This window comes from Lipophrys pholis (assembly GCF_963383615.2).
Source record: "Lipophrys pholis genome assembly, chromosome: 3".
Taxonomy (NCBI): Eukaryota; Metazoa; Chordata; class Actinopteri; order Blenniiformes; family Blenniidae; genus Lipophrys; species Lipophrys pholis.
In genome coordinates this window covers 32,971,469-32,993,555 of record NC_137627.1, presented here as the reverse complement: position 1 = coordinate 32,993,555, position 22,087 = coordinate 32,971,469, and the positions used below count along the sequence as shown (strand labels likewise).

At 41.8% G+C, this 22,087-nt stretch overlaps 1 protein-coding gene across 4 annotated transcripts in view; it reads left to right on the top strand.

Moving 5' to 3' along the window:
• Window positions 1-22,087, top strand: part of cadm1b (cell adhesion molecule 1b) — a 205,062-nt gene that overhangs the window by 170,508 nt on the left and 12,467 nt on the right. For 3 of the 4 annotated variants that reach the window (XM_080459950.1, XM_080459949.1, XM_080459951.1), the window contains 5 exons: window positions 736-873; window positions 7,156-7,314; window positions 10,541-10,637; window positions 10,903-11,075; window positions 20,787-20,837. In XM_080459950.1, coding sequence (XP_080316076.1) covers window positions 736-873; window positions 7,156-7,314; window positions 10,541-10,637; window positions 10,903-11,075; window positions 20,787-20,837 — 618 coding nt within the window. The remainder of the gene's footprint in view (window positions 1-735; window positions 874-7,155; window positions 7,315-10,540; window positions 10,638-10,902; window positions 11,076-20,786; window positions 20,838-22,087) is intronic. The other variant, XM_080459952.1, reaches the window with a different exon arrangement.

Genomic DNA, 22,087 nt, shown 5'->3' with positions numbered 1-22,087 from the left:
CTCGTTAAATCGATGCGAGAGGCCATTAATGATCAGGTCGGTTTTCTACAGCACATCAAGTGAAGCAAACGAACATGCTAGACACCTTCCGTTTCAAGCACACACCTTCAACTTATCGAATTAAGAAAGTCGTGCAGACGTAAGAAAGCAATCCGAGCGCGGATCACCAACCTGCCAACCCGCTGGCAGGACGTCCAAACCCTCCGCCTTGTTAGCGTGCCTGTTCTTTAAGCGAGCAGTCGACTTCCTTCATGCAACGTGCCAAACACATGCCAGCCGTCCATCATCAGCCTGGCGACTGGGCTGCTGCCTGATCTGGATGAGAGGCGCCGAGGTAAAACCAGGACAATTAGAAGGCTGCAACTCCAACCAAAGCTGCAAACTCCCAAGAGGGATTCCGTGTATCAATGTCAAATTAGGATTATGTGTTTCAGACAAGCTTCAACCAAGAACTAAGCTTTACTCACTATTTTTATTCGTCCTAATTCACACAAAAAAAACTAAACTACAAAAAAAAAAAAAAACCTAAACAAAAAACCTTTTCAAGTCATGTGTTGAAACTGTATTTTTTACTTCTCAAACATGACAACAAACATCACATCGCCAATTCATGCAAAGTCTTGGGATTCCTGTTCTGGTTGTTATTTGTAAAGACAGTATTATTTTTTTTCTCTGCGTCTCTCCAAACACATCCACGCCGGTGTGACTCTGCCTGCTGCTGTTGCCGTGGGTCAGTCCCGCCAGGCAGCCCAATCATCGAGAGCCGTGAGGATGTGGTCAGCGAGGGGAACGAGACGGAGCTCACCTGCACTGCGATGGGCAGCAAGCCAGCCGCCTCCATCAGATGGATGAAAGGGGAGGAAGAACTGACAGGTCGGTAGAATAACAGCCTCTCCCAGTTTGCTTCACATGCTCCAGGCCTGTCCACATCCCTACAAGCTCTGCTCTGTGGAGGCTCTTACTCTGTGAACAGAATGTACTTCTTCTCTAAAACATTAATGTGTGTTGTACTGATTATGTTGACTGACACGTATGTGGGAAGATTATCCTTTCTGGCATATCCAGCTGGAGGAGTGCTTTCTTTTCCCGTCTGTATTTCCTGTATATGACCCCGTCTGTCCCTTGCTCAGCTACAGTATGCAATTATCAGGTCATTCGTCTCATATAGTTCTGAAAACATCTCCCTCACAGGCACATTCATGCTGTAATCTTCATTTTAAAGATCCATGTTTGAATAATAATAAAAACAATCACTGTCAACATTCAGATACATCTGATGGAATCTGTTTTGATGGAATCTAGTAAACTCAAAATCTTTTCTGTTTACTTTAAACCACCCATAAATAGTAAACATAGTTATGAACTCATATTTGCACATTTCATCTTCATTTGAGTGCCTTCGGCCAGCTGCAGGCTGCAGCAGGAAGGGCTACATAATGTGTGGAAAGTCCTTATTGCCTCTCAGTTATGATTAGGGGTCATCAATTATTCATTATATATTTATTGTACAGCAAGGGGGATATTCATTTCAGTCATATCGTATTTACATGGAGTGGATGTCTCAGAGCTTGTTGTCAAATTATATATGTATTAGAATGGAGAGGATTCATTTGGCTTGTTGAGAGATGAAATATTTAGACAAGAGTGAATCTGAAGCTAAATGCCATCTGTGCCTCCAGTGTTCCCTACAGGAGTCGAAGTCAATTTCTGTTTATGAGTTGTTGAGTGTTGTGTAGGGGAGGGAGAGACAACAGGATGGTTAGATCAGCGAAATGCCACCGACATGCTGAGCGGGGGCTAATCCATAGTGGCAGTGGATACATAAAGAGAGGCAGAAAGTCACGTCCTCCTGTACCCCAGGAAACACAAATCACTTCTCATTATGGACGTGCTAAACAATTCATTAGCTCCTGCATGTGTTGATTTTCGGAGGCACACATCCCACTGGTTTTATAGGATCTCTGCGACTGTGTCGGTCCCACGTCTGGCTGCAGGCGGGAGAAGTCGTAAAGACAGAGGGAGAAACTCCCCGCCTGACTTAAGCACCCTTTTCTTTTCTTTTTCTTTTTTTGCCTTCAAATTGGCCGAATTGGTTTTGCAGCCATTTATCATGCTGGCAGGTCCAGGACTGACGGGCTGCGGCCTGCGAGCGACTCGGCACACAAGGTGGCAAAATGCTTGTTAGCATAAATGACAGCTGCAATATTATTTAAATGTAGTGAAGCCCGGTGCTCAGCTGCTGCTGTTGCCAGAGTACAGCAAGAGATTTGTTCCATCCAACAGCTGCATTTATTATCTGTTTTTACTATTCGGATCTCATCGTGTGAGAAAAACTTTAAATTTGAAAAGTTTGTGCACGTTCTATTTTTCTTTATTTAATTTGATTTTCTTTATTTTTTTTATTTTATTTTACAATGGGCTTTGGGACTGGAAAATAGTTAAAAACGCACACAACCATTAAAGCCGCTATTTAAATGCAGCTATAGAAGATGTTGAATCATGGCAACAATCAATATTCAGTAAAATAATCATTTTGGAATCGCTCCACTGATCAAATAACACTTTGCTTTTATTTTTCATCTGAAGAGCTCCAGCAAAGTTTCACGCTCGACCTTAGGGAATCATATTTGTGAATGAATATTTTAAACTCAAGGTTACTCTGGGTTTTCGATCGTATTCCTCCTCCCTGTTTGCTGAATGCAACATCCAAAACATCTCCCATTCAGTGAGAAAGGCCGTACTAGTACGAGTTCAAAACTGTGGCAAAGTCACACAAGTTGATTTTCATTTAAAAACTATTTATTCACAATCATAGGTGCTTTTATAGCACCTAAGGAAGACAAATGTGTCAGTAAATGAATGTTTTTAGGGGTTTAGTATTACATTCTTTTGTACTGGTGAAGTTACAGGGCTGCTAAATTGTGTTGTAAATTGCTTTTTATGTTATTATTTCAGTTCAATAAGTTAACAAGTCTATCCTTCCATCACCTTTTAACTCATGCCCGATAACACGTCAACGTTTCAAGTGAAAACGCATCGTTTTTGCATCTTAGTTTCAGAAATGTTGATCATTTACACTCCAACATTTTGAAAAAGATCTATGTTTACACCAAAACAACAGAAACACTGAAAATGATGTCAGTGCTGTTGTTTGTTTTTGTAATAAAACCACAAGCACATGGGCGTGGATAACAATATGCTATAAACATTAACAATGGGAGAACACGGACTTTCGACCAAGTTGGATCGTTATTACGGCAACTGTCAAAATAAAACTATCAAGTCCCAGGAGAATATGGACTGGGAGTCACAACACTCTGGAGGAAAACATTGTTCTGATTGTCTCTACTGAGCATGTGCAGAAGAACTATTTACCATGGCAGTGGTCTGCATGCGCAGTGGCGGCATTTCAAAAGAGTTGCCCCCCCCCCCCCCGTTTCCATGGAGATGGAATCCGAGCATTTTCAGAAAGTTCCACCTTGTTGTCAGAAACTTGCATTTTCATTGGCTCCGAGCTCCGTTGTCTTGTGGTCAGACACCCAAAACAGCTTTGGGGAGTCGGGTGGACTTAGAGGGCACAAAGTGGTTCAAACTCAAAAAAGGGGGCTCATCTGGTTTACCTGAACATTTAAACATGTTCAAGGCTTGTTCGCTCCCTTTAAAATGTACAAGAGAATAAGCAGTTGTATTTACGATACAGGGAAGCGTCTGCAGATTATTTAAATAGCGAAGGAACTTCAGTAGACCTGTCTATTGGCAGGCGACTTCTGCAGTAATGAATTGTGACTTTTTCTCCGTGATTCCTGAGCTGATTTGTGGCTGTTTACTCGCAATGACATTGGAGATAATGATATCCTTGGAAAGTGCAAGTCGCACTGCAAATATGTGTCAAATCTCGGAGTAGGAGAAGCAATTTAAACAAACTGCAGCATTTGAAGACGCTACAAGTTGAAAGCACTTTAGCAGCCTCAGCCCCACCCGCTCTGCCCACACTGGTGAGGAGCCCGAGTCACTGGCCAAAACTACACCAGCAAGCTCACTCTTTCATCGCCTCTTTCATGCTTCGCACGGCTCATGTCTCACAGTTTAAAACCTCCACGCCAATGGGACGAATATCATCTCATCAAGATGGAGCGGTTGGCGCAAATTCAAAAACCTACATTATTCTCATTTCAGCCTGCTTTACTAATAGCAGCAGCAGCAGCAGCAGCAGCAGCAGCGCTGGAGCAGTTTACTGTCTGAGCCATGTTCAAAGTGCTTGATCACTGGTGTGTTGGCAGGCAGAAGACTGGAGGTTAGAAACTGACTGAAAGAAAATGTCACCCTGAGAAGAGGCTATGCTTGATTGCGCTGGGATTGATCAGTGCTCAATGCTCACAAGAGCGTTTGATTTGACATCTCTGCTGCAACTCTCAAATCTCCTCTGCATTCAGATTGGAGTCCTTCCGTGACCCGTTCCACAGTTGTTTTCCTCATCTGGGCTCGGATGACACTGATAATTGACAAGCGTCGACTGGCCTGTACATCGGTAATGGCTCCGCCTTTATGAGTCTGATCTTCACAACGTGACTCAGAACTTTGAGAAGTTTTTCAATTGCTCCTCATATAAACATTAACGAAAACAATTGATAATGGATGTCAAGTTGAAGATTTTTTTTTTTTATGACAGCGCTATGATGAGAGCGAGCAGTGTTGTTTTTCCTGACCTTGGATTGTGTTTTTTCCCGTCCCTTTGGTATTTGCATGAGGTCGAGGTCAAACTACAGCCGCACCATCCCGAGACGTTACAAGGCAGGATGCTGCTAATTTGGCAGAGAGCGTCACTTTGACATGGCATGGAGGCAGCTTGGTTCGATGTTTTCAGGAGACAAAAACTTGTCATTGGAAGTTTGGTGATAACATGCCACACGAACAACTAAATCAATATCATTGTTTTGTTCCTTTCATTTTGAAGGGATTGTGCCAATTTCATTACAGCCTTTAAAATTAAACACACATTTTACCCCACGAAACAAGAGTTTTACAAATCGCATTCTTCATTTTCTATTATTTTTCCCCGTTCACCAATTTATAGATTGAAATGATAATTTTCAGTGAGTTGAATTTATTTATTCTTGCATCTTTATTTTATATAAAAGTATATACTATAATACTGGAGAAGCCAGCCGAAAACCTACATTTTCAAAGACTTCACAGAAAATGGCACTTCTTTCCTATAAGCCAACAGCTAGAGAGCAATCTAAACCAATGTAAATGTTTACTAGGAGCATCTAACTGCGTCATGTCAAGATGAGAAAACAACCCAAATCTCCACAAACATACCAGACACTGTCCTGGTCAACACAAGGCAGAAGCCTCAGTGACACTACTTACTCATTCCTGAGAAACCACTTCAATGTTTAACCTTTTGATTTATCCAAACTATCAAGGCCATGTTCTGTCAAAAGGTTCTTGCTTTAAGGTGGATGTTATGAGTGGTGAAAAGAACAATAAGAAAGAAGAATCAACCCATGCCAAGGTCCTGTTTTCACTTTGCACAACTTAATCTCCATTATTCGAACCAACAACCTTCCCTGTTGTTCTAACCTGGAGCCAAAACGTGTTTATTGCTCTCTTTAATGCTTCTCTCCATTTACATCCAAGTGCCACGTTTTACCCAGAGTTCACTGCACAATGTGGCGTCCCTCGAATCGACATTGTGAAGTGTGATTGCAAACTGGGATTTCATTCGACACATACACAGCGTGACAAAGCACACACACACGCACACACACACACACATGCACGCACACGCACGCACACACACACCAACTGCTGCTGGTGCACAGTGTAAATGCAGCGATTGTTGTGAGGTAATTAGTGTGACTGGCTGGAGAATAATGACTGAGCACCACATCTCTCCAATTCACACTCCACTTCACCCAACTCTCTGGCGCAGAGCGCCGCTTCTGGCAGGTGGACTTGAAAACGCCCTCGTTGACCTCACAGATCTCACCTAGCACGCTGCGCTCCTGGTCCTGCGATTGAACGGTTGCAATGCAGCTTTTAATGCGAATTCTGTGGTCATTTGGCAGGGGGCAATCTACCACTGATCACAGCACTTTACTTTTTTTTTTATATATATATAGTGGCATTGCCATTAAACAGTTTTTTTTTTTTCGTGAAGACTTTACAAGGTATTTTCCGGAAATATTTGTATTTTTAAGCACAGTACAGTATTCTCATTCATGCCGAGTAAAACATTTCAATAATAAAACATTTCTGCAATGGAAGCTATTTTTTTTAATGCATTTTTTTTCACCCGGTTACACTTTCCATTCCCGCTGTTATTGTTATTATTACCGTTTGTGTTATTAGATACTTACCCTTCTAAAATGGTCAGTGTGTTTTTCAAACAGCCTGTTCTCTCACTGCAGTTGGCAGACAGACTCTATTTTAATGGCCTCAAGTGCGCTGACCACTCACTGATCCCACTACTCTAAATTTTATGTAGGCAGGTCTTGGGTGTGTGGGTGTGTGTTACATGGGGTTAATACCCATCAAGAGGGCCACGTGTGTGTGTGTGTTGGTGATCATCAGCTGTGGAACAACGGTGTTTTGCCCTCCCTGAGTCCGGCCGGGCTCCCGTGTGACAAGGCTGAAATGAAAGTGTGCTGCAGGTCAGTGTGGGGCTGTAATTATTTCCTCACTTCATTAAGTGCGAGTAAACCATCACACTCAGCACTGCGGCTAATGCGATGCCCCTGTGGCATTGTAATGCTCTCTAAATGAATGCCCCACTGACAGCCTAGGGCCTACTGGGCAGCAGATTACTGCAGGGTTAGGCCCAACAATGCTCCAGCCTCGAGCTGCGGAAGCATTCATTATCAGGTTTGATATGACCCAGTCGCTCCTTTGCTGTTCTCGTCAGAATCGAAGGCCTTGGGCCCGTCTCAATCCTCCAAAGTCTAGTCCGGGCCCCCACACCAATCATAAATTAAATGTAAATGGCACCTGAAAGTACTCCACTTTGACAGGTAATGTGCTCATAATAGCTCTGGCTATTTGCTCATTAAAGCATGTGCAGCTGGTGCTGGACTTCAGATTTGTTTTTTGAGCTTTATTGTCCCCATTCTCACGCTTGTGATGGTTTTTTATTTTCTTTCTTTCTTCCAGGTGAAACAACAGTTGAGGAGATGTATGACAGGATGTTTACTGTCACCAGCCGAGTGAGATTTCCTGTCACCAAAGAGGATGATGGGATGCCAGTGGACTGTATGATTGACCACCCAGCTGTAAAGGACCTCCTGGCTCAAAGACACTTGGAAGTGCTCTGTGAGTTACTCTCAAGCTTTAGGTTTTCAAATCAACCAACACCCCACAGACAAACAGTGCCTCGCTTTAGCTGGCTTGGAATTAAACTGCCTATTTGTTTGTTCCATCTTGGTCCCCGAAGGTCATGAAGTCCTGAAACCTAATTGACATTTTGTTCATGTTGCTGTATTAGAATAAAGGGAAGCAACATTACTTGACTTTTTTTTTTAAATGTTACATCAAATTCTGATGACTGTATGTAAGTATGCAGCCAAATAATCAACAAGGCACCACAGAGAAACTGTTGACCGTGACTTGGAGCGCCTTCACGCCACTCGAAGAGAGTGAAAATAGTCCGAGGAGTCTGAGCTTTTTGTTACAGTGGAGGAGATTGTCGCACAATTTGACTTAATTGATCATTCAAATCCAAGGGAACCCACCCAAGCTAGGCTGGCGAATATGAAGGGCTTCCTCTGTTCATGAGATTGAATAAAAGAAATCACCTGTATTAAGTTAACCCTTTAAGCCCAAGGTTATTTTGTTTTCTTTTTTTCAAAGAAAAATACATCCCCAATTTCATTCAATAAGAGCTCCACAAACACAAGGCCAAAATAAACAACCTTGGGCTCTTTGGATGAGCGACACTTGAGAGAATGTTGAAACACAATGAGTTACCTTATCCTTATCACCGGGGCTTGAACCAAAACTTGAATAAAACCGTAAATTAGACACCAAATAAAAGCATCACAACAATGACTCAGTAAACTGTGATGTTACCGAATTCGTTCCAAACACTCTCGATGGCAGGTCGACCAAATTCTAATGCACCAGAAATGAAGTGCGACAAATGGCAAAGCAATCCTCCATTAAATCTGCCACGCTCTGCAACCTTCAGAAAACAGTGACGGGCTGCATCTCAGCAACACATCCCAGATCTCCAACATATACATATTTTTAAATACACAAAGAAAATCAAATAATGATGACATGGATTTCCATTGTGGGGTCTTTCTACCTTGTTTTAAAAGTTTGTGATGCCATGAATGTTTTTCGAAGACCTTTCTCCGAGTTCGACTGAAAATACACCGATCAAAGCAACAGGATCCTGCAATTTCGGAGAAAAGCAAAAGGATGGACTTCCACTTTTCTCCAACACTGCAGCAGATACTAAACTGTTGACTGACAATAGAAACATTCATCTGAAACATACAGCCTATCATATCCTGGACTTTGCGTTCTAAAGAGACGACATTGAAACGTTTCCTCACCGCAGAGGTCGCAGCACTAAACAAATCTATCACTTAAGTAGAAGTACAAATGTAGTGTCCATTTAGTTTTTCTCTTTACAAGGCTGCACCTGGGATTCTAACCTGAGTCCTCAACACTTGAGGTCATCACTTAACCACCATGTACGGACGTACACAGAAGTATAAATACAAGGAGGACAATGCACTTCATTTTAGTCAGGTAGAATTAAAAACCCTACAGGTCGTGAAATTTACTCATTTATAAAAGACAAAAAAAATTGAAATTGGGATGATATTTCAAGAAAATACTATGTTCTTTGATTGGACTAACATTTCTTTGAAATAACACCATGCTGAGCCATGGTTTTATTATGCATTGGTGAATCGGCTAATTGTCTGTCATTCATTCTAATTGTGTAATCTCATCCATTTTTCATACTTTTTCATGATACTATATGTTGAGGGTCCTGGGAAGCTGGAGCTGACCTCAGCTGATTATGGGTGAAGGCAGGTTACACAAAGGAAAAGGCAAACGCTTACATCCACACTTATGAGTACCAGGTCAACCACCATGGGTGATTGTGAATTTAAAATTTAAAAGTCCTCCTTTACTCAGAATGCCTTACCTGTTAACGGTTGCACAAACTAGATTCCTATATCTCCAGTTATCCGAGAAAGCTCCACCTTTGTCGGTTTAAAAAAAAAAACAGTAGAAGATATGACTGATTAACAACCAAACCTGTGATCAATAGGACAATCATGCACTTTAAAATATATATAAAAAAAAAAAAAAAGAAAATAGGCTCTTTGTCAGACTAATGAGTAAGCACTGTAATATTTGGACTTTATGGTAGTTTGATAGGAAGAATTATTTTTTCATCTTTGTCTTTGTTTTACCATATTGGTTTTATATGTTTTTATTGTTTTTATATGTTTGTAACTTTGTATGGTTTTATGTGGGACAACGAATGGAAATTAGCCATGTGCTAAATCCGGCATATTTACTGTAACCCTGTGAAGAGATGACTTGTTCATTATTATGCACTGTCCCATCCAAAAAACAAATAAGTAAAATGAATTGAGTAACATGAGTAGCGTTATCAATTAACCTCAAACGCATGTTTTTGGACTGTTGTAGTAAACGCTGAGGAAGATTATGCAAACCAGACTCACCTTGACACCAACAGTCAGCTGCACCATGAGTGAAATGTTGAAAAATAAAAGATCCACTCAAGATAAATGCATGAGCGATTTCAGATACTGTACTTATAGCTGACTGTGATAGCAGTAGTAGTACTATCGGCCAGCAGGATTATTTACTGGGTGCAGTTGCTGTTTGAAATGACGCTATAGGAAGAGTGTGTTCATCCTCTGACCATCATATCACCCAGCTTTTTTCCGCCTTATTCATGGATCATGCAGGTGACCTTTACATCTGAAAGTGTACTGCTGCCTCACCTCAAAGGAAGCAGGCACCATGAAGGAATAAAATATGTGTTTTTCTCAGGGGTCAAATGATGCCTGGCTGCTCTTTGCGCTGATTGAGGACATAATGCAAGCTACCTTACACCGGGAACATCAAAAACATTGGTTCGGCTACCTTTTTTCTGTGGTCTGAGGTGGAATATTAATTTTTTTCCAGAGAGATAACTGTTTTGTCTGACCTTTCAATGAAAAAGAGAAAGCTTGACTGGAACCGCTTGACATTTTGGCAATCGTTGGTGAGCCCCGATAAGAGAGAAAGAAAATAAAAAAATCTGTTTTGCTGTGAGGTAGTGCGGACTTACTGGACATCTACTGAGCACATATGATAATCATTTTATCCCCCCTATGTTTCACTCCTGGCTGTTTTTCTTTCATTTCAGAGGTCTGATTCTCTCTGTGCTTTACTTCAGAATCCAATAATCGTTCAACTTTGGCTGCGGATGTGAGAAAAGAGGCCGTCCTGCTGTACCTTCTGACACCTCTGTATTGTAAACACCCGTCTCCTTTATTTTCAGATAAACCTGAAGTGAAGATTGTGGTGCCATATCCTGAAGGTTTAACCAGAGAGGGTGACAATCTAGATTTGACATGTATCGCTGAAGGAAAACCACAGTGAGTATTCAAACGGATGAACACGCCGTTTAGTTTCATATTCTCCACCATACGTCCCTGTTTTTCCCCAGTTTAACGCCCCCTTTAACCTTTACATTTCATTATACCATTTAAATGTTAGCAGTTGTTAACATGCTGTATAAAGTACATTAGACAGGGCCTGCCAATGGCCCTCCTCAGACAATCTCAGATTTGACCTTTAGTTCAGATTTCTGATGTGGATAGACAGCGCTTGAGTGATGTGTGTGGTATTTGTGCTCTCCAGTCCCCATCAGATCGACTGGCTGAGAGTAGACGAGGATATGCCGCCTCACGCCGTGGTCACCGGCTCTGATCTTTACATTGAGAACCTCAACAAGTCCTACAATGGCACCTATCGCTGCGTGGCGTCAAACGCCGTGGGAGAGGCCTACGACGACTACGTCCTCTATGTATATGGTAGGCATTGCTCTGCGGAGCACTCGATGCTTCCCGTCTGTCTTTAACAGCAGAACAAAGTCTGCATTGCTTACATGGGAAGGTTTATAGACTTAACGGCCGACAGGAGCTTTGATAGGTAAGTAATTGCAGCGGGACGATAAGGATTTACTGCATCGTTTTCATGCAACAAACACAATCACTTTTCTATCAGGAAGAATGAGGGGGTTTAATATCACAGAAGGTGGCTGCAGTTGACAAATCCACCGAGCTTCTTATTACTGTTGAAGATTTGAGCTGTCGCTGTACAATTAATGCATGAGCCTGACGCATGCAGAGTGGAAAGTAGGCTGTCGACTTTGAACTGGCATGTTAGAAAACGGAGAGAGAAAAGATTTAGCTTGATAGGTTTATATTCATGTTGGAGGAAGAGAGAAATATGATACAAAACCGGGGATGGAGAGCATCGTGCTGCGTAGCCGTAGAGCGCAGGCAGACGAAGCTCGGAGCCTGGATACTTGTACGTTGACATAACACACACATTCTTGAGAAAAACTCAGCACTTCACTGATCCCACTTGACCTCCCCACTGACCTTTCCTCCTACTTCTTCCATTCATTGTGCAGCCTTTCCCTTCAGTAGCCACATATAGGAGACTGTAGCACTGATTGAGCTTTACACACTCGCAATATCTCACATAGTATTGGTCTTGTACTAGCAGCAGTTTAGACATTCATTTGAAATGAAGAAATAATCTAGATTTTGGTATTGAATACACATAATGTCCTGGATCAATGTCACCACGTGTTTGAAGTAAGGGTGGACACATGCAACATTTCTACTTTGAAAACATAAAAAAAAAAATTAAAAAAACTACAGTATACTGTTTCTCAGTGCATCTGAGAAAATTCCTTTCAGATTACCAGCACAGCAATCGGGCCGATGAATAATAGTTTGGTGGAAAGTGGCCAAGAAAAGTATCATTCTAATGGACATAATGCATGATATGGATGAGTGTGTTTCTTTGGCCTGGAGGTTTGAAAGTTATAGTTTAAAAAAAAAACAAAAAAAACTTTGGGATTGAAGTGTGGATGAGAGCAGGGCTGTGTCCAAAATATACAACAAAGAACTAAAAATCTTTGGCATCAACTCAATGCTAAGCATGTAGCCAAGAGCACATATGGCCATGCTAACGCTGAGGAACAACTGCTGACACTTGAAGGTCAAGAGATATCCAAATCAACTGATTTCAATTTAGATCAGTTATTATCCTGGATATGCGCCATGTTTTGTTCAGGAATATACATCTGTACCAAAACATCACCCTTATTTTAGGATTACATCCCTTTTTTTCTTTTTCTTTTTTTTTTTCTTTTTTCTTTTTACATTTAAAGGTGCCATGTTATACAGTTTTTCATTTATTTCACATAGGTATTAGAAGACCATCAACATTGTATTCAAAGTGCATTTCCCCAAATCCAGACTTGGTCAGTAATTTCAGTCTAAAATTCCCTCTACTGAGAACAGGCTGTTTCTGTGTCTGTCCACGCCTACTCCACACTCCTCTCAGGAAGAAGACTCACAGTTTTTCACAAGATGCTCAATTTATTAAGTATGTCAGTAATCTGTGTAAGTTTTTTTCTACCTGTGTGATGGTCAAAGTGAGTATTCACTACCAGTGGGAGAGGGTTATTTCCTCAGGTGATGTCATGAAGGGAAAATCTCTGAATCGCCTGTATGTGCACACGTTCATTAAAGGATGGAGCAAACCTGTTTCTTCACTTCTGGGGATTTGTACACAGGCTATTGGGACACATTTTACAGTCAAAAAACCATTATAACATGAATTGTGCATAATATGGGACATTTAAGCTGCAATTGTGTCCACTTTAACTTAGTTTGGCTCAGCACACATCTCCGTGCTGAGTGTCTGCACAAGACCTGCACGGTGACATTGAGTCAACCACATATCACCTAATCGTAAAAAGAAAAATGGCCATAAATCATTAAAAAAACGATGGACTATATTGTCAGTTACGTTGACATCATCTTTTTATGATAAAGACTGGCCTTGGTGCTGTTGACTTACATTGAAGTGGGAGGAATTTCAATATGTTCTGCAGCCAACCAGCTAAAGGGCAACAGAGGGACCAACTCTCCAAGGACCTGACTTTAAATGCCACAGACAGTTTGCTTCTCTTGGTTGACCTCTACTCACTGAGGCCTCATTTTCATTTCACCTTAACATGACTGTCAGCAATTTCACACTAATTGCACCTTTTTTTTTCTCCCCCTCCACACATCACTATCAACAAAACAAAGTGAAGCCAAAACACATAAACTGAGTGTCTAATACAAAGACTACTGCTGCCGCCAGTGAATTTACTGGGATGCAGTTGCACACAATCTGAAGAAAACTTATTTTATTCTTTCCCAACAACTCGACTGTTTAAAGACGCCAGGCATCTTTGCACTTGAATCCCCAAGGGGAAGCAGCAGGAGGTAACTGTTTGAAGTTTTTAAAGCACCAAGGACTTCATCATTTAGACATCTTGTAACGTGAAGTCGGTGAAGTACACACTCCTCGGACCTTAATTTCCTATTTTTGCTGGCTGGCGGGGGTGATGGGGATGAGGGGAAATAAAAAATTTTCAGCAGGTGCAGCCATTGTTGGCGAGTTTAGCTTTCTCTCCTCGGAGCGTTTGCTCCCCGCTGTTTCGTGAAGCATTTTGTATTTCACTCCCAAGTTTCAATTTGTTTCTGCCTGTGTGCCAGAAACATTGTCTGACAGCGACCATATCTGAACTCAGCAATAGAGGTGATTTTGGTGTTTAGGTTTGTCAGTAATACATGTACGGAAATGGCTTCCTGCTTCTATATTTTCACCTAAAATCCCCCACACTGTTGAGTTTGTATGTAAACTTAATAGGGTGTTTCTAGTTGTCGTTAGACCTTGCTTGTCTCTGCGTGTAGACGTATGTGTCGTTAGGTTCATGGTAAATCCGTTGCATTTTTCTGTAGGATTTTTCCAATTGCGATTGAACTCTATTTTCTCTGTAGACCTTGATTATATTGCATTTTGCACTTTTCCTGTCGATTCAAAATTTCTTATAGCTATAATGAAATTCAAAAATGAAAAGATAAGAAATATTTCAAATGAGTACATCTGGGAAGTTTTGGTGATTTACAGTCACAATATTCAATGATGTCAATATATATCGATAAAAGAGATTCAGCTTTCAAGTAAACATTTTATTTTAGCAAATAACACTAAAAAGGAGCATTTTGAAAAGGTGTTTTTTGATGTAGTGTTATTATTAAAGAAGATTTAACCCCCTTGCCTTAATTCACACCTTCTATATTAATTCCTTTTTATCTCACAGATTTTATTTAATGCGTAAACATTCATATAAGTGGTAAATAAAGGGATTGCCCTGCTATGTGTCAAATGCCTCAAAATAGAGTGATAGTAAACTTTTTCTAACGATACTTTTCATGTGGCTCAAAATGCCCAAATGTTGTGTCTTTCAGCTGGCAGGGGAAAAACAAAAAAAACAACATCTACATGTTATTTAAATGAATTGTTCCATCTCCCAAGACAAACTGCACAGCTGTGCTGAAACCATTTGACGCCTGCTCCTAGATGGCAGGAAGAATGTCACTGCATCCCGCTCATCGTAAGCTTTATCTATTATCTGAAACCCAGGCTCAAATTGAGCCTTCCTGATCACACGGAAAATGAGAGCAGCTGAGTGTTACACCAGGAACTGTTGTTGAAAACAAGCCCTGTTTATTGTGACATCCTTTTGCAGCAGACTGCTGATATTGTTTTGATTATTGCTAGGTCTGATTGTTCAGGTCATGTTGACAACTGCGTCAAAAATCAGCAATGTGGAGTTTATTTCTTCTGGTCCAACTGATGAGCAAACACTTGTGGCAGTTGCTGAAGACGTGCATTTGTGAAAGTAAACGCATTTGTAATGGTTTTCAAGTCAACACCATTTCACCAAATGTGAAACAAGCAGTGAGGAGGATTTTAATGGAGGGACAAGGTCTTGGGCAGAGGCGGAAGAAAACCTGTCAGAGTGAGGAGGAATTAAGAAAAAAGCAAAAACACACACCAAGGGAGGCTGTGAGTGCCCAGCTAATGCAGTCTTTTTTTGGGGGGGGGGAGAGTAACCTGCAACTGGATTTCTACACCTGGAAACTTTGAATCTTGTGGAATTGCCTCCTCCTGAATTGCTTTTATTGGTGATTTGAATTCACAGGGAGAATAACCACCAAGCGGGGATTTAGAAATGTCTTATAAACTGGGTCTCAAAACACAGCAGGACATCACTAATCCAGATCTGTGCACTGCAAAGCCTGCAAAAAAAACTAAACAAAAAAAAACCAGACTGGCCTTCCCGTTTGTCTTCACTGAAATATCTTCAGTTTGGAGGAAAAGAACCTCCCAGCACGCAGTTAATGGAACGTACACAGTTTTTTTTGTTTGTTTGTTTTTTTCCCCATCATCACATGTCTGAGGTTCAGCTTTTCCATAGGCTGGTTGATGTTTGGAGGGATAACGTAATTATTTCAACAGCTGACACGTGCGACTCTGTCACTGTGACATAGGTTTCCTGTGACTCTCATAACTCTGCTGCCCCATGGTTATTCATCATTGTGCTCTGCCAGGCACATGATGACATCTGCTTTTTCCCAATGGGCCCATAATGATTAGCCCCAAACAAAAGGACAGCATATGCCAGCAAATAGCTCACTCAAGGCAGACTTATTCAAGCTATCACAACCACATTCCTAATTGCTGTATAAGGATTCCTCTGAAAGATTTAAAGTAGCCTCTCTTTGAGTAAATCCTCTCACATTCCCAGTAAGTAGGCAAGCATGTTTTATTATTCTCCTGCACAGATCTATAAAGTACTAATGTAGTATTCTGATGGTTCAGAAGTTGTTGCTGAATGGCCCGAAGCCATTTTATGATCTTGTGCATGATGTGTGTCTACCACTGCTGTTAAATTCATGTATCGTTTGATTCGTGCTGCACCTCGTAACACACTTGCATTACTGACTGAAAGCCAGGAGGAGACTCCAGCAGTATCCATGTTATAAGTGTTTGTGAATTCCGCCGACAACTTTTTTCAATTAGTTACTTCCTATTCACATATTTTACCAATTTCTATTAAACACTTTTTCTCTTGTGTGCGAGCGTTGGAAGCTCCATGACTTCACCTCTCCGTAATGAGACACGGGAGATTGGTAAAAGGTGCTCAAGCTGCATATAATTATATCTGCGACTCCCACTCCTCTTTTCTGGAGGATTTAATGCCTGGCAAAATCATGTTGTGGTCCATGTGAGGGTTTGTTGTCCCAGACTAATCATGCTTGCTACAGAAGCTTAATTAGTGGCTTTCTGCAACATAGATTGGTCTAAGCATGATAACCTTGTGCTATTTTGGTGTAGCCTTTGCAGCAGCAACACACTGCTCACCAGTGCGTCCCTCTTATCCACGCGGCTAACTTTAGACTCCTATTTTTCAAGGAGATCACTATTTTCTTCTCTTATCTGACGTTTTCTACTGTTTTGTTTTGCAATTTGTGAGCTCCAGTTAAAGCCATCACACAGCTGTCAGAGGAAGCCTTTTGTTAGACTAAGGGCATGCAACAAATAGTTTTATTTAATGAGCTGTTTTGTTCTCGGTAAATATTTGCTTGTGAGAAATATTGATAGAACAAGGCTGAATTGTCCATCAATTCTCTTTTCATCCTGCTGCCACCCTCTGCTGGCGCTAGTCCTTCAGGCTCTTTCTATTTCAAAAAGACTAATGACCTTTCACAGCGCGACAGCCCAGACAGGTGTGAGGCCGATGTAAATCCACGTCAAATCAGGTTCTATTGTGGCACCTGTATTATGTGTGTCCGGTCGAAAAGGCTGAGAGAGAGGCTTGTCATGCCGCTCGCCATGAGGGTGTGCCTGCAAACAGGCTGTGAATTGTGCCCCCCGGCTGGCTTGTAGTGTGAGAGAGCCGGCCAGAGAGAGAGAGAGAGAGACGGAGAGATGGAGGCTTTTCTCGGAGGTGACCTGGTGCTATAACTCACACATTCTGCCTGTTGGCAGGACAACTGCGCTCCTCCTCACCACCACCATTCAGCCTGCAGTTGACTTTTCGACCTATAAATCTTTCTTGGACAAAGAGCCAAAGATTCACAAGCCACTGGAAATTTGGGGTTTATCAGTGTTTTGACATAACACGAGCAGACAGGACTCATGGGGCTCCCTGTTCTTTTGAGAGGCTGTCAGGAAGCTGTGTCCTTGTGAATCACACTGATTCTATCAAACATTCAACACAGTGTGGAGTGATTTTCAACACTTCAGCTTGTGGACTACTTTTCACAATAGGAATTCATTAGATAAACCGTAATGACCTCCTCTGCTTAGACTCCTCTCGGAGACGCCACGGTGATGCACTGTAAAGCCTCATGTAAAAGAAACTCTTAAGCAAGAGACAAATAGACAAAAACAAAACAAGCAAAATATCTTTCCTGCTGTCGTGTTGGCAGGCAGGATAAGCAGGCATAGATAAACAATTTTCTCCTACATTGTTTCACTTTATGGTTAAATCTTCTCATATCAAATTCCTCACTGATACAAATTCTCCCTGAAAATATGGCCCCTCCAAAATACACTCGTATTTCAGCGCTCATAATGCGGAGCCCAGAGTCATCCAGCCTGGAAATTGCCCATGGAGAATTCTTGTTCGTCTGGATATTATATGTGCCACATCCTATCCCGGCCTTTGTGAAGACCCTCATCCCTGAATGGCCAATTTCCCTCTCTCTTCCAGACTCTGACATTTCAGCTATCATACTGCCTTCGGTCACAGGGAAAGAAATCTCGCCCACCCCACCCCCACCCCCCACTCTTCAAATGCTGTCAGAGGAGAATCTCTTCCAGATACCCTGATACCCCCCTACCACCATCAACACCACCTCTGCCATACACTCCATCCCCGGCGGCAACATTATGCTGTCCTTGATGTTTTATCATTAGTTTGGGAGTGTGTGGTCCCCTACTGCTGTCTTTTGATGGAGTGCAGACAGTAAAGGCATGGAGACAGCCAGCCAATTTCCCCTGCTGTGACTCTCCCACAGCAAGGGGTCGAGCTATCTTTCCCCGGCGCCACAGCCCGGCATATATTCCCCTGATGAGGAAGCTTTCAGTCCTCCTTAGTACTGTTGCAGACCTGAATTGCCCTCCATTTTGTTTTTCTGATTATTTTGTTTGGGGGTTAGTGACAGGCCTAATCAGTGCAGCGCGGGGCAGAGGATGCTGCTCGGGGCTCCGCCGCGCGGCAGCAGGAGACCACCGGAGTGGTTTAATTTGCAGTTTGACTTAATTATCGAGACTGTGGAAAACGGCAATACCTTTCCGTGATTGCCAGACATTATTATTCATACATAATTAGAAAATTAATCTGAAAAAGAAATACAATAACTTGCCATAATGTAATATTATACAACCCCAGTAAAGTGAAAAAATGTGGCTTTTCTTTGCGCTGTGATAGCGGCACGACTCTGTGGATGGCTGGTTTGCCACTTGAAGTTGATAATGAAATATCTCAACACAAACTCATTATTGCAGTTTAATGATATCCAAATCATGTGAAATCGTATTGCGTTTCGTTAGAGGGTTTTGAACCGCCACCATGAGGTTGGTGTTTTCTGTTCCATGGAAATAATCTGATGTATCCATTCATGGTTCCCAGTGGATTCATAGCAATATCTTAGTTGATTCTCTGAAACTTAGCTGAAGACCTCAACATTTACTGGATGGATTAACATGAGCCTTGCAAGTGGCATCCTGATATTGTGAGCTTATTGCTTATTGGCAAGGTGGAGATGGAGACGAGTGTCATCCCGGCTACAAGACGCAGCTATACTGCATGGCTCAACAATGGCTGCAATGACCAAAGGACAGGAGGTTAAACTAGAGGTGGCAGAACTGAAGATGTTGAGGTTTCCATTGGAAGTCATCAGAATGGACTGGATAAGGAATGAAAGATGAGGCTGGGATGATTTGGTCATATATTACAAGGACCTCCCTCTGGGATTGATAAAGTATTTCTATTCTATTCTATATATGCAGGAGAGATGATAGATTTGTAGGGAAAAGGATGGTGAGGAGAGAGAAAGGTCAGTGAGGAAGTTCATTACATGCAGGTGATTGGGTTGATATAGGAGACTTAGGGGAGGAAGATGATCAGCTGTGGTAACCCTGAAAGAAAGACCCTGTTAGAAACTCAAGTATGACCCAAGCCAGAAAGTCTTAGGCCCCGTTTACACGACAACGAATTAGAGCGTATCCGCAAAACTTTCTTTTGGGGGGTCCGTTTACACGGCACCAGTTTTTAATCCGCTCCCAAAGTGGAAAGATTCTTTCACGGCGCAAATCTCTCCTGCAGAGACATCCAGTTGTAAACAAACATGGCGGCGTTTGCATAGTGGTACGACCCGCAGTCTATATTCTAGTTTTATCGTCCAGATCAGTAGTTTAATAGTTGAGACTCCCCCCTGATAGCATCCGATGCATCATCAGTCCATGTGGATGTCAAGTTCTTTCCATTTTCTTCACGTTTATAGTGTATTGCTCTCTGCACACGTCTGTGTAGTTTCATTACAAAATCAAGCAACAGCGCCCTCCAGTGGCCTGGCATACTAACCACATCGTTGTCTCTGTGTCCGCTGCTGCAGTTTAAACGCACTTCTTTTTTTTAGCGGATTACGAGTTGTCTCGTGAAACGTTTCCCCTAGAGACATACAGTACATGCTGATCACTTCTTTTTTCCTGATGAACTAGGATTTACTCATTTATTCAAAATGACACCAATTGCATTTGATCTCGTCATTACTGCTCTCAGAAAAGAACTGACTCACAACTGGTTCAGGTAGGCACTGTGCGTCTGTCAGAGGTTGAGGTTTGCGGTTGTGGCTCACAAATGATTTCAGAATAGCCGCCTTCCTGAGCAGGACACTTTGGTTTCATTTTCTACAGCGGGAAAAGTGGAAACCTACCTGTCATCTAACTCAAACTGCAGTTCATATGGAAAACATGTTAAAGGGAAAGACAGAAAATCCACTTACATCAGCAGTACGACCTGTAGGACACACAGGGGCGCATAAAAACCCTGGAGAAGAACGTGACCTTACTACTGTCAAAAGTGGACTATTTGGAGAATAAAAGCATTTTAGTATTGTTAAGCATGCTTGCATGCAGACGTCAATGCATAGCTGATAATTCAGAAAACAAAACCATATAAACGCTGAAACATCTGCTTGTTGAGACCATGCTGTCTATTCTAGAGTTAATCGTTTCCCATTCAAATTAACAGTCCTGACGTAGCACAGAAATATCTTCCAGTTCCCGTGCACTGAAGTACACTGTGTCATGCAGTGCAAACCAACAATAGTAAAGACACAAACTTGAGTCGTACCTAACACGCTCTGTTTCAACACTCCCATGACTTTTTCTTTTAGAAATACAAACCTGCCCTCTAAGTTCAGCTTCATAGCTTTTAGCATGGGCTCACACAGTAGCTGAAACATGTGCATGTTATGATTTCTGTAGTGCAGCTTCTCATCTTCTATGACTTTTGTCTCTTTCTTTACTCTTGTCTTTATTTCTTATACATGTTCTTTATTTATTTATTTTTTTTTTTTACTCTTTTCATCTAGATGCTCCCACTACTCTCCCCACACCCACCACCAACCCAGTCAACACGCAAGGTACTGTATGCCCCCACTGCTGTCGCTCTTGTCGTGTGTGTGTGTGTGTGTGTGTGTGTGTGTGTGTGTGTGTGTGTGTGTGTGTGTGTGTGTGTGTGTGTGTGTGTGTGTGTGTGTGTGTGTGTGTGTGTGTGTGTGTGTGTGTGTGTGTGTGTGTGTGTGTGTGTGTGTGTGTGTGTGTGCGTGTGTGCGTGTGTGCGTGTGTGCGTGAGCTTGCATGCATGTCTTATAAGGTGTTTTTATTATGGGGGGCTTGTAACTACAGCGAAAAGAGACTGTGGATGGCCAGTTTTAATCAGATAGTGCTGCTGATAGGTGACAATGAGGACAGGCGGTGCAGGGCTGTCAGAGACACCTGTCACTGCCTTTTTCCAGTCACATGTTTGATGTGGGAAAATTTAGAGACTCCGCTTTGCTGCTCTGCTATCTTATCAGCATCTGCAGCTATATCTCACCCAGCCCATCCATCATATTATAATGCCCTTTACATCTCCTCTACAAATGCCAGTCACATTTCGTCGTTGCAGGGCCGAAAAACATCAATAACTATTTTCTCACAGACATATGAACTCAACGAAATGCGGATCATTTTGCCATGTTTTCTGACAGTGCAACCTTTTGGCACCTCGTGTACACCCTATTTTATACTTTGATTCCCTTCTGTTACAAAAATTCATTTCAATATTAACCATTAAAGAGAAAAAACACTACTATTATTTTAAAAGCACCGTCAAGGCTAGACAGTTGGGGAGGCAACCTTGGGAGTTGACATTTGGATATGCCAGAATGTGACATTTCAATACAAAAAACCTATCCTTAAAGAATAGATCAGTTTATCAATAGCTGCTTTAGAGATATGGCAATTTTTGCTCTTTTGTCACAACCACTCAGCTTAAATATCTGGAGTGGTAATATACAGCGCCAACAATAAGTTTGAAACCTAAACTGAGAGTGCATGCACTGTGACAGCTCTCGGCACTCATTTTTACATTCATTCGATGGAAAAACTTGTCTTTCAGTAGTATTTATGTGCTACACTGATTCAGGTATTAAAACCATGGTCATATTTATGAAGTCTGCTCCAGAAATCTTTATTCAAAATGACTTAACTCTCCTCCGTTGCATGTTTGAAATCCCTTTTCTTGTGCCTGGTGGAATTTCTCCACCAAACCTACATTTCCTCTGCTTGAGCCGGAGTATCTGCAGTACTGTTCGTCAGTGATCATGCTGCATGCTCACAGCCTCGTTTC